General features: G+C 41.2%; 1 protein-coding gene across 1 annotated transcript in view; it reads left to right on the top strand.

Annotated features, from left to right (window-relative positions):
* Positions 1-13,155, top strand: part of SPATA16 (spermatogenesis associated 16) — a 72,303-nt gene that overhangs the window by 14,419 nt on the left and 44,729 nt on the right. The window contains exons 3-4 of the mRNA XM_048954943.1: positions 1,518-1,663; positions 11,218-11,307. Coding sequence (XP_048810900.1) covers positions 1,518-1,663; positions 11,218-11,307 — 236 coding nt within the window. The remainder of the gene's footprint in view (positions 1-1,517; positions 1,664-11,217; positions 11,308-13,155) is intronic.

The following is a 13,155-nucleotide window of genomic DNA, read 5'->3' as shown; positions in this document are numbered from 1 at the left end:
CTAGGGGGACAATTTTTGTATGACCCACAAAAAATTGAGCTGATCTCTAACCAAGGCACAAAATCTTAAAGATGGGGTTAGCTTTGTAAGAGATGAGAATGGATGTAGATCTGCAATCCTGCCTACTTGAAAGGATCACACATAGGAGGAAGGACGCATGTGTAGAAAAGCTATTTTCCTAACAGATTTAATCTTCTAGAGAGATCTCAACGCTGATTTGTACTTCCATAAGATCAGCCACTGGATGTTAATTAAGAAAGCACAAGAAACTAATCAGTACAACCAGACTTGGTAGTAACAAGGAGCTTGACAAACAAACCATGTCCTCCTTCCACTCTAAAACTTTGTTGACCAGCAGAAATAGGCTCAAGTGAGAATCCTTTGGTTATAGCCCATTTAAAGCAGAGGCTGCACTCAGCATCAGTAGGCTGCACTTCCATCCCAGTGTTGTCAGAGTGCTTGGCTCTGGTCTGAGTGCGATCTGAGACATTAAGCACACCACCCAGCTAAATATAAATTTGTTATTCTTCATTAGAAAGCTACTTTTAAAGTTGATTTGCAGCGAAGTCATTTAGGCAGATGAAATCATTGCACACTGAACAATCCTGTTAGAGATGTTTATCCAAGCAAAGGACATTCAATTGCACTTTCATTAGTAGAACTGTATCGTTATTGTCCTTAAAGACAAGGCTCTTAGACTTAATCTATTTGTTTACAGTTGTATCTAATTGCTGACAGTTGAATTTTGTTAATAACTAAAAGCTAATTTTTTCCTATTCTCGGGCATTACAAAGATCAGGTTTCCTGCAGAGTAATAACACACAAGCATCTGAGGACCGAAGGTGGTCCTGTCCAGAGTCATAGCTCTGCTGGTGCTAAGCACTCTACAAAACTCTAAGGAGTTACCTATTCCTAATGATACACACTATGAAACAGAGTGAATCTCTGGTTAAATGATTTCCTGTGATGAACAGCAGGTGATTTATCTTTGAAGATCAGTGTATTCTTATTTAAAACAAAGGATCTTTTTCTCTGCTAACTTCTGTGTGGCTTGAGAAGATGGGAGAGACAGTTGATCTCATTCTTTCTACCATCTATAGCTCTCTACATTCCCACCTGCAGGACTAAGGCTGCGCTCACTGCTGGTGGAGCTGAGATAAGTAAATGGCGCTTTCAGACTCCTCCTTCAGCCTCGGTCTCAAGACAGCCAGATTTCAGGAGCCTGGAGACAAGACTTTAGATTTTGAAAATGGGGGGAAAATATCATGTCTAACAGCTCTTTTTAGCTTTTACCTTGTTATCTACTCTCTTCTCTGTCCCTCCAAGGAAGATGACATTGCATTTTACCTCATGCTCCCATATATTTGTACTGATTGCTGTGGTGTTAGCTGTAGTTAAGGTCAGGGTATATTTTACTTAGAAGACAGTTTTCTCCATTTATCAGTTACAAAATATACTGCTATCTAACAAAAGATGTATTACAACATCAGTAAACAATGTTTTTGTTTCTTGCAAAGCTTTGCAGTAAAGGTGCTGCCATAGACAAGTCCTCCAAACCATCTCCAGAAGACATTTCCAGTATTGCCAGTTTTATTGAGACGAAGCTTGCAGCCTGCTACTTAAAATTGAGGAAGCATGATCTTGCTCTGAATCATTCACACAGGTAAAAAAATTTTATTGATCAGATAGGCTGCAAAAACTGGAAACAAAAACCTGAACAAATACTATGAATACATCTTGTGCAAGAAGAATCAGTCTAATGATGAGAAAAGAAGAATCAATAAACCACCACTTACATACCACGCTGATGTTTAGGACAGATTAGCTCTCAGAATTTCAGACATCAGGCTGCAATAGCACTATCTGCATTGCTGCTTTGATAGTGCAGCAGGTAGAGGTACATTGATGAGTCACACAGATAGCTCAGGGCATCCTAAGATTGAAACTGGACAAATATAAACACACTCAGCCTTATGTGGCCGTAATGATATTATGAGCTTTTGAACTTTCTCAAGCCAGATTAGGTCAGGGATGGCTTCAAGATATTTTTATTAGATAATTCCTTCCTGAGCTCAGTTGTGATCCACATCAGTTGTGATCCACATCAAAGGCCAGCACCACACCAACACATAAAGAAGCCAGAAACAATGCTTGCACATGGTGGTATTGAGATTCCCATTTATTTCAAATGAGTTAGGATTTTGCTGGGTTTGTGCTGCCTTTAATTAGCATTCAGGCATAACAGTAGTTTCCATTAAGCACATGCCTGTCCTGCCAGCATCACTTCATTACTGAGGTCTGTTCATTTTTTCCATTGTACAAGATGTATTACGATGGACACTGCAATTAGTGCAGGGTGAGTTTTTCACACAATCATCTCAAATGAATGCAACTACAAAAGAGTAGTTACACCAAAAGAGGAGGCACATGCTTATGCCTAATTCACAAGAGACAGCAGCAAAGAACAATGTGCTAGAATAGCAACGTGATGCTGTCATGGCAGCAGGTTCATTAGGTTTGTACAAGCAAATGAAGCCATGGGAAGGCTGAGAATCCTGACATAATGATGAGATCATCATCTCTTAACTCCACTTCTTTTTAATCCTTTCCCCAAGCACTTCGTCTACAAAGCCTACCTAGGGCCAAACACCATGAGGGGGTGCATCCTTCTGACTAGCTCCAATGACCATTCTGTGTTGATAGGGTGGTGAGGCACTGGAACAGGTTGCCTTGAGATGTGATGGATGCTCCATTCCTGGAGACATTCCAGTCCAGGCTAGATCAGGCTCTGAGCACCTGATCAAGCTGTAGATATTCCTGTTCATTGCAGGGGAGTTGACTAGATGACCTTTAAAGGTTCTTTCCAACCCCAAGGATTCTATGATCCTGTGTCTTGAATGCCCATGCTTTTGGGCAGCCCAACCTAGAGTTTGGCAAGCTGCCCCATGGCAGGGGGGTTGGGGCTAGATGATCTTTAAGGTCCCCTCCAACCCAATCATTCTGTGATTGTATGAGTGGCTGCATTCCAGGGCACACCTCTTGGGCAGATGGACTGTAGTACTTTCAGTTGAAGTCCTCTAACCAAGGACACACAGGAGCACAGGAAATGGGGAAGGCAGATAGAGCCCCTAAAACAACACATTCCTCATGCAAACTACAAAGCAACCACATTTTCTCATGACTTCTCATGACTTCCCAAAGATCACGCTAGTGGAGAATAATGAAGTTTCACTGGACTCTAGCTTTTGGAAAAGTGGTAACAATATCTCTTTTTCTAACTGTGAATTTCAAGAACGCTAAAATAAGGAGTAGTGCTTGTAATACTACGGAAACCAACCCCTATTCAGACATACTTTGGTTTCAATTGTCTTAAAACAGAAACCGTGACCTACAGAAACCACAATCTACAGGAAAAAAAAAATGAATGCAGTCAGATGGGAATTGCTGAAAAAAAATGGAAGGAGGGAGAAATTCTTCACTCTTCTGTCTTATATATAATTATAACAGCCTGTTCTTAACTTTAGCGGCATAGCTCAGAGAAAAGTGGCAATCAGTAATGCCTATTTTCAGTATAATTCATTTAATAACTTGCAGAATGGGAACAAAGCTGCTGACAGTATTTGTTACGTTGTAAACTGCAGGAACTGATACACATAATATACCAGCGAAAAATATTCTGAGATATCATTAACATAAAGGCAGAACCTGAAAGATAATCAATAGCTGTATTTCTTCAAAAAGAACAAATACATTACTTTGAGGCCTCCTACTAAAAATAGCTTATTGCCATCAGTTAAATAGCGCATACAGAATTTTTATTCCCATTGAGTTTTCATGTCATCACCACCTTGTAATGGTTTGCTGGTAATCCCTTGGTATTAATCATGAATCCAAATTAAAATATTCATTTCTGCATTTATTTGCATTTACTGAACTATTCTTTCTTTAATTTCATGTAAATTTCACAGCTCCTGCATTTAGTTCTAGAGCCCGATTAACCAAAAATCAGCTTTAATATTCTCATACGCATCTGTATCAAATATATATAAGTGCTTTTTGCTTGGCAAGAATCTTGCAAAACACCACAACTAAACAGAGAAAAATCCCAGCAGCTCAGTTTTTTAAAATGTTCGATAATAGGCATCTGCAAAGGGACAGCTATCCTGGTCTTAAAAAAAATTAAAATGAAATAAAGAAAGGAAAGGGAGTACACTTTCCATCACCAGACAGATGACAGAATTATCCTGCGTGAGAAGCAAAGTCTGGGATTGCCTGCAAACTGGAAATTGTGTCCTCAGGATTCTTAACATCAAAATTTGAGGCTGTCTTTAGCATCCCTGGTATAAATGAAGATCATGATGGGGTTCTGGTTGCTTCTCAGACTGATATAAAGTATTTGTCCTTTGTGATGAAATACTATTAAAAAAGCCACCCCTTATCTGTCACAGCTCTGAGGAAATGTGCCATGGGTCAACCTCACCAAACAGCATCTGCAGTAACCTACTTGACCACCACATTTCATCATAAGATAGCCATCAAAATAATTCCTAACTTGCAGCCTGAAGCTATAAAATGAATCACACAATATTTACATGCCCTGTGGTCCTTTTGGCCCAGACGTTATGGCATACCAGGGTTTAATGATCTTAATAACCCCATATGGCTCACTGGGAAATTAGATTTTCCTTTTGGTTGCAGAAGGCAATTTTCAATTATAACAGATGGCAAAACAGCAAAGGTCTGAGAAGGCGAGAACTGACTAAGAAACCTTAGATTACTACTTCAGATCTACGCTGCACTGCGTAATACCAGTGGATGAATTTTTGACCCAAATTAGAGTAATCTTGAAGCAGAGCACAGCATTTGAGCAGTGCAGCCTCTCAATTACATCTGCTCTTCAGAAGGCCGAGGCCCAAAGAGAAATTCATGAAGCTGCAGCCCCCTGCTGAAAAGCAACTCGTGGTACATCACATCCGGAACTCAGCAACTGTTAAGATTCAATTTTGAGCAAAATTGGAGAGCGCGATGCTGAACCCCGTGACAACTGAAGATGGAAGGTCTTTCAAAGCACAACATATGTGACTCTGCCCATGAGACTCTGCATCCTCTTAAGGTTTTATTTTAATTTGCTTTTTTCCTCCAAGTGAGATGAAATTATTTCCGTTGACACTATATGACTCAGCTGTCATGGCCCTCGTGGCTCACAAGGAACATTCAAGGAGCATTCAAATGGCTTGATCCAGTTGCTTTAACATAAGAAGGATGCAACCCCAACCTTTGTTCCCTGCTGCCTCCCCAAAAACTGCATCAGGACATCATGTAAGGTCCAGGAAAAGGAAGAGCAATCAGACACTGCTCCATGCATCACTAACACCATCTCTAAGTAATGTTGGAAAATGAGTTCATTACCATGAGGGCTGCTGCATAGAGCTGTTCAAAAACCTTTGGGGTTAGCAAAGATTTTCCTGTGTCCTTTCAGGCTGCTCCACAGGTCTGACCCAGTGCCAGTCCTCTCCCTCCCTTCCAGAAAGGCTGCACATCGGGAACGCAATAAATCTGTGAAGCTTTTCCTGCTCTGCCTTTTTATGTGCTGGATGGAAGGCAGGGCCCTCTAATGCCTCTTGCACAATTCATAGGGAGACGCATGAAGTAGAAAATAGCACCTCTGTTAAGTAGCGCACGATTGCTTTAGTGATGACTTAACAGAGGGAATCTCTTTAGGAGGCACAGTGGGGGAAAATAAACCCAGAGCAGCTGAAGCTTTACAGATTCAGTTCTCAGTCCTCTACTTTTTTTTCCCCTCTATGATTTTTCCAAACCCTTTTAGAAGGTTCAAAATAATTATTTCGGATCAAGGTTTATGCAATATCTGACAGGAAAAAAAAAATGAAAGGCGCCTCAAAACTTGACACTGGAATTATAGGCAGGTTAAATCAGGTCCTTTTCATCGAGATTAATTCTCTGCTTGTTGATTAAAAAAAAAGAAGAAACAATATTCAGCTATGCCATTCCCTGATGTTCCCTATTTTGCACCTTTAAAATCCTTTAAAAAAGGATTGTGTTAAAGCAAGTAGAACAGTGCAAGGCTAATGAAATACTAAATAATCAAATAATGCAGCGATGCCATCATACAGTGTAGTCACTGGGCATTAAAAAGGAGAAATAATAGAAGAACTTAAGCACAAGTTTGTAGGTGAAAGCAGGAAAAGGACAAACACAACGGTTGGTGCTGCTAATCTGTGGCAAATCGGTAATGGGCTGTGTACTTTGTCCTAAACTACTCTACTAATCACTTTACCTCCTCAGAAAGAAGAAAAGGAAGAATTAGCATCACCTAATTACTTCAACAATTGTGTCAGGCATATTGCGATATGCATAATAGATGAGATGTTATTAATACAAAGCTATTCCGTTGAGATGCTCTGGATAAGATTTCTTAAGATTAGTTCTGGTTTAAAATTCCTTCTCACGCTGCATTTCAAATATTTCTAGGTAGTTCATCTTTTTATTATTATTTTTTTAATTCATTTCTTGAAATTCTCCAATTCTCAGCTCCTAATGCTATCTTATTTCTAGGTCAGTGACATAGTTCCTGTTTTATGGGCAGAGTCTTTCACCACTGAGGGAAAGGATATCTTCCTGACTTCAATAACACTACATGGCAATAACATTTATCTGCACAACACGCGGTATTATTTTACTTAGAAAAAGAGTATTTGGGGAAAAAAAAAAAATCTTGCCCTGCAAAAAATGCTGTTACTTTTTGGAGGAAGAGTTCAGCAGCACTGAGCTATTTTATAAAAGCTGAGATGCGTGATAGCAGTGATCAGAAGAGCTGGTGGTCAAGATAAGAAAATGACATTAGTGTGGCTAGGAAGCGAGCTGGCTACACATTATGCAAACAACTCAGGAAAGGCAGAGCATCTCCATTTGTGTTAAGAAGTCTAAGGAGCTTTGAAACACAATTTTCTTAAATATCTTTTTGTTCTGGACAGGAAAACATTCTCCTTTGTACCACCTTCACAGCTGAGGAATCAAAACCTCAATAGCACATTTGTCTTATGCTTGCAATTCAAAGCAAATTGCTGCTGCAGAACCTTTTAGCGTGGCAGTTATATTTCACTGGCAGTGAAAAGGTGTTGTGCGTCTGAAAGCTTTATAGGGATCCCTCATTTCCTCCCTTTCTGTCTGTTTAGATATGGAAACTTCACAAGAAGTTTTCTTCTGTGCACAGAAAGTCCTTGTCTGTGGATGCCATAACTGCACATCTTTTTCACTGTACCAGAGCTCCTGTTTGTAGCTACTGTTTTTGTCTGTGCTAACGACTGTATTAGAAGGGATTCCTAATGAATTGTGAGACTCACACATCCTGTTCTCTGCTAGATTTGCCTCACTAACCAGACTTTGGCACAGCCTCTCCTTTAGCAACATCTACTGAATGGTTCTGGCTCTTTGTCCTCCAGCTTTTTTCCTCTATGTAACTGAAGCTATCTGATTTTACATGTCACTCCTTTAAACAGAGAGCAGCTGGGGCAGAGAGGGTAGGACACTCCTTCCCTTGGGAACCAGAGGTCTCCAAGCACAGTACCAGCCACAGACTGGCATTGGTGGTGCTGGAAAGAAAGTTGACCCCCACTGATCAACTTTCCAAATCCCAGTGTAGTTGCACATGCAAACTGCAGGAAAGTAGGATGAGGTTGATTCCTGGTTAGTTCAGGACTGCCTGGAGTAGAGCTGAACTCTTAACCTAGCTGTGATACAGCCCTTGGGATCACTGAACATGCAAGGCAGACACAAACAGATGTAAGAACAGTACTACACCGCAGCTAATAAGCCACCTGCCTTGTATGTGAAATGGAAGAAGAAAGTTGAGCTTCAATCTAATTGTACAGCAGCCAGGAATTGGCAGGAATTACAGCCTGTAAGCATACTGGGGCTGGATCACCAGCGCCACTGATAGGCAGCATTCGTCGAAGACAAAAGCAACGTGTCAGCCTACAGCAGCTGAATACCTGGTTCTGCCAGAAGCTAGCTGGCACATGACTCGTGTGGCATTGCATTTGATGCTGTGGTGAACACCTCAGCACCTCCCTTTGAACAGTCCCTGTGCCAGCAAGCGATGTGTGGACATGCAGCACAGCACTGCCATGCCAACAGAAACACGTATGGCTTTTGCACCGAGTTCTTACTTCTGGTAAATCACCCAATTGCTCTCTAATAGTCAACTGTAACTGACTATTCCATGTATTGTTACAGAAGACCACATTGTGCTGAAGGAAGACATGGACAACTATGATAAAGAAAAAGCCTGTCACTCCAATTTAACAAATTATGTCATGTACCTCTACTAACAAGCCAGCTTTTACTTGCAGTAGTAGCACAAAAAATGAGTTACCTGCTTCAGTAGTGAAGTGTATTTTTTCCACTTGTTTCATCTTTAGAATCATCTCATTGACTTTTTCTTGGCCTACAAAGGCCAAATATAAATGATGCGGGGGATTGAAAAAGTGCCTCTGCTACATGTCAGCCAGATCAGAGTTAAAGCTCCATTGCATTCAGAAGGACTTCGGAGGATGCATTCTTTGGAGAGAAGGCGACGCGATTTCTAGCAGCCAGTTTTTACGTAGCAATCCAAGTTTCTTACCATACCTGATTTCCTAATGCTTGGCAGTAAGACAGAAGGAAACATGTGAAGAGATAAAAACCAATGAACAGTGTGTGCATCTTTGCTTCACATGCTCCGATTGCTATGATGGAGGCAGTTGATGCCTGCTTCTCCCCCACTCCTTATATTGGGAAGGAAGATAATGGGACAAACACTGTATTATTTTTAAGAGAAGGTGTCAAGATGAAAAAATGAAAATGTCAAAAAAGAGGCTGATATACAGCATTACTTAAGGAGTGTTCTGTTGAGAAAAAGTGACCAAATGATTTACGGAAGGCTTTTAACAGGCAGACTTTGGATTACAACGAAGATGAAAAATAAATGAAAATCTATTTCAAGTTTACTTTAACCCAGCCAGTTGACAGATGAGGGCCTAACCCAGCAAGAACACAGGTCTTAATCTTCAAACGTAGAGTCTTCGTTTGCAGCTTTGTCGATTAGAAGTTACCTCTGTGCAGGATAAGAGCTATCCATATTCAGATACCTGTTGAAACTTTTTCCACTGAGAAGTACACAAAGACCAAAGGGCCACTGCTTGTGCCCACGGCACAAAACATCACACAGAGATCACCCTGTGCGTGCTGCAGCTGGTGTGTCCACTGCCTCCTTCCTTTCCTAATTCTTCTTCCAAGCCTCCCTGTTGAAGCACATCCCTCCTAATTAATTACTGGATTAACCAGCCTAGTATCAGATTGCCCGTGGCTGGAGGTGGGTCCTGGAGCACGGACGTGCTCTCAGCATGCACAGCCTGGCACACTGCTGCCTGCCCAGATGGGTCCCCATCTGCTTCCATTTGGAGTAGAACTTCCTGGAATTAGGGTTTGCCTCTTAACCTGTGTTTGTATAATTCCTTTGCTTCCCACTTTCCACCCAGCTTTTTCCTTTACACTGAGAGCACCTGAAATCACCTGGATCAGATTTAAAACACTAGCGAAAAGCTCTGCACAGTTGCTGTACTTACATGGCATTAATTAGCACTGATCTACACAGAGGCCACTAAGCTGCAGCTGCATCCATACAGCAAGAGCTACTTTGGGGTAGAAATGTAATGCAGCAGAAATCACTTCCACATACAGTGTCCAGAGAGACCAGCAGACTGCTATGAAGTCAAAGGTAGCTTTCTTGTGTTTTTCCAAGCTATTAGAGCACGACATAATATTTCCTAGTTTAGAATTTATAGATCAAGAGAAGTAGTTGATCTTTCTAAGACCAGTAAGAGATCAAGATGGAAAACAGAGATCTGGTACCCAATTCTTAGAAAATCTACTACAATTCTGTATTTATTATAAGCTTATCACAGTACGTTCTGCTCAAAGACTTACAGGAAAAATGTGTTGCTAACTACCAGGGAATTATTGATTTTTTAATTTTTCCCCTCATAGTGCTATTGCTTGGCTGTGATGGAACCAATAACTTGGATGGAAAAAAAAAGAAAAAAAAAAAAAATCAATATTACTATTATCAACTGTTGACTACAGTTTACAGCAGCAATAATCTCCTTTAAAATGGCTTGCAGAAGTACCAGTTGTCATCTAAGTAAGGGATTACAGCTTTGGTCAAATCGTTAAAGGCTGATAGTGTTTGATCTTCTGATGATTTCTTTTTGGTTGAGTTTTGGTGACCATTATGTTGTCTGAGCTGCAGATCTGAACCACACTTGGCTGAGAAGTGCAGCATTTGCTGTTGGTACCATCATTTTGGTACCATCAGGGTCGGAAAAATCCTCCAAGATCATCCAGTCCAACCATCCATCTGCCACAATATTTCCCCACTGTAATACTTTATAAAACACATAAGAAATGACAAACATGAGATGTCCTATCCTAGATCATGCTTTATGCACCCTTTATCTAAGCACCAGGAGAAGTGCTGACCAGAGAAGCTAGCCAAATACATTGGAACAAATTAGATGTAGGTGGAGCTGCCATGGCTGCCATTCCCCTGCACACACCAGAAGGATACCCTGCCTGCCCATCTAACCTCTTCACCTGTCCTATTTTTACCTTCCATCCCTTTATATTGACTATAATTTGTTACACCTGGAACTGTATCTGAAGGATATAAGAAACATGCAAAGGTCTCCCCACATAGAACCTACCACTGCTACAAAAAGTAGCTTTTATGATCTTCCAAGTTGACATTCAAATACCTTCTAGAAGCACAGCGTTGTAAGCAGACAGTCACACAACTTGCACCCATTTCTGGAGCTAGGGGTAAACAAGCACAATGCTCCATTACAGATTCTTATGTTCAAACTAAAGGCAATATAGCACGTCACCACAGAAGCATCTTTAAAAGTGTTTCCATAACAATGCAAAAAAAAAAAAAACCTAATGAAACTGCATTTATGGTATAACCACAGTAACAGTTGTAATAAGTCTTGTCACAGATGTCAGAAGGTACAGTTCACATTACATTGGAGGTATCAAGTGTGACCGCTGAGGTGTGCAGAAGAGTACACAGGATTCACCCCCATCTCAGTTTGGTTATTATCAGTTTGTAATGATGTAAGAATGTCAAATCTCAACTTCCCCATCTCTTTTCTTTTAAAGGAGCATTATTCTGAACCCAGCCTATTTCCGGAACCACCTGCGTCAAGCTGCTGCCTTCAGGTGGTTGGAGAGATACTCCGAAGCTGCAAGGTACTTGCACTCGTGGGTTTTTCTAATGGCTTCCCTTCATCTCTCTCAATCCAGCTCTCAGTAGCAAGAATATCAAGCTATACCCAGGATTTTCCAAAATCGGTGGGAGATTTGTGTATATGATCCCACGTGCAGCAGAGCTCCAATGCCCCCAGTCAGAGTAACACAAATAATCCCCAAATGACTGATCACAGTGAGGCCAATGCATATAGGAGCACTTACTGTCAGGCTTAGGAGAGGGCCATGGTCAGGACCCTGGGGTCAAACCTACAAGCACGCATGTATCTTTTGCTCTCTGCATTCTCTCAAGTGGGTGCTGAGAAGGTTGGTGGAGAGGGGGAAAATAGGAAAAAAAGAAAAAAGCACTCAAGATCTCAGTGTAAACTGTGGGATGCTGAAAAATTTAGCCCGGGTGCAGCTGATGAGACTACTGGTGTGAACAGAAACTGCTGGCAGAGGAAGATCTGAGAGAGGAAGCTCCACTTGCATTGCACTGCCAAGAACTAAAAGTTTCAACATGCAACTGGAGTTTTTAATCCACTGAACATAGAAAGAAATGCATGGCGGAATGCTGTGGGGGGTTAGCCATGTATCATCATTACTGCTAACATCACTTACAGAGGACTGTTCAGCTGAAGACCACACGGTATATCATGAAGTATTTCACAAATCATTAGCTAACTAATGGTAGAACACTCAGTGTGAATTAGGCAAGAGACTAAGAGGGTCACTTTGCTGATCATTTAAGATGGATGCTAGTGGTAGAATTCTGAAGCTACCAGAATAGCAAGAAAATAGTCTCAGGGAGGGGTAGAAGAAAACTTTTCCAAAGTATAGTCACAGAAAGGGCTTGGGAAGACAAACACCAATTGTCTGTGCTGAACTCCAGCTTAAAAAAAAAAAAAAAAATAGGGACAAAATAGGGAGAAGCGCTTTCTTTCTTCTGGATATGCGTTGAGATGGCATCGCAATAATCTCCACGTATTTTCACATAGAACTATAGAATCACTAAGGCTGGAAAAGACCTTTAAATCCCCCAGCCAAACCCCCTTTCCCAGTGCTCACTGCCCACGTCTCTCAGTGCCACATCCCCATGGCTCTCAACTCCTCCAGGGACGGTAACTCCACCATTCCCTGGGCAGCTGTGCCAACGGCTGTCAGGATGGGGAGAAACAGTTTTCCAAGATGAAGAAAGAGGTTTTGCTAATTCATTCACGAACGTTAGCTCAGATAAACCTAGGATATTGGGCTTAGTTGGGTTTGGTTTTTATCTTTCCCCAGAAGTTAAGGCGAATGCTTAACAAAAAAACCACACACTTCTTCAAAAAGTACACTTTCAGAGACTTTTTAAGAAGCAGTACATAAAAACGTCCATATTTAAGAGAACAGTACAAGAGTAGATGTTCACAAATATTAGAAAATAAAAACAGGGGTCAGTGTTACTGCAGATTACCAATCAGTAGGTTTACTACATCAGCAGGCAAGAGGGAACTGTGTCAGCCTTTTTTTCCCCACATTGAGAAGCTTTCAGGAAACGAAATGATTTTAAATGAGATTATGTATTCTGTAAAGGAGAGGAACGTTCTGACAGATTGAATCCAGAGCAGTTCCAAAAGCAGCGACTATGGCAGCATTCAGAGTTTAGCCTAGTTTAACACGGTGTTATAGCAACTGTGCAGAGCTGCTTCTGCAGATTGTGTTAAACTAAGCTTAGCACCGCTCCTGTCACCTCACTGGAGTCACTGGTCTCAGCTGAACTGTTAATGGTGCAGCACATACTCTGCCCACTGCAGCTCACAGTTGCTCACGTTCAGCAATATCTGGAAATACAGACTTGGTTTTTGTTGG

Source organism: Lagopus muta, chromosome 9 (assembly GCF_023343835.1).
Source record: "Lagopus muta isolate bLagMut1 chromosome 9, bLagMut1 primary, whole genome shotgun sequence".
NCBI lineage: Eukaryota > Metazoa > Chordata > Aves > Galliformes > Phasianidae > Lagopus > Lagopus muta.
Note: the sequence above shows the minus strand (reverse complement) of the source record. Positions and strands in the feature narration are given on the sequence as shown.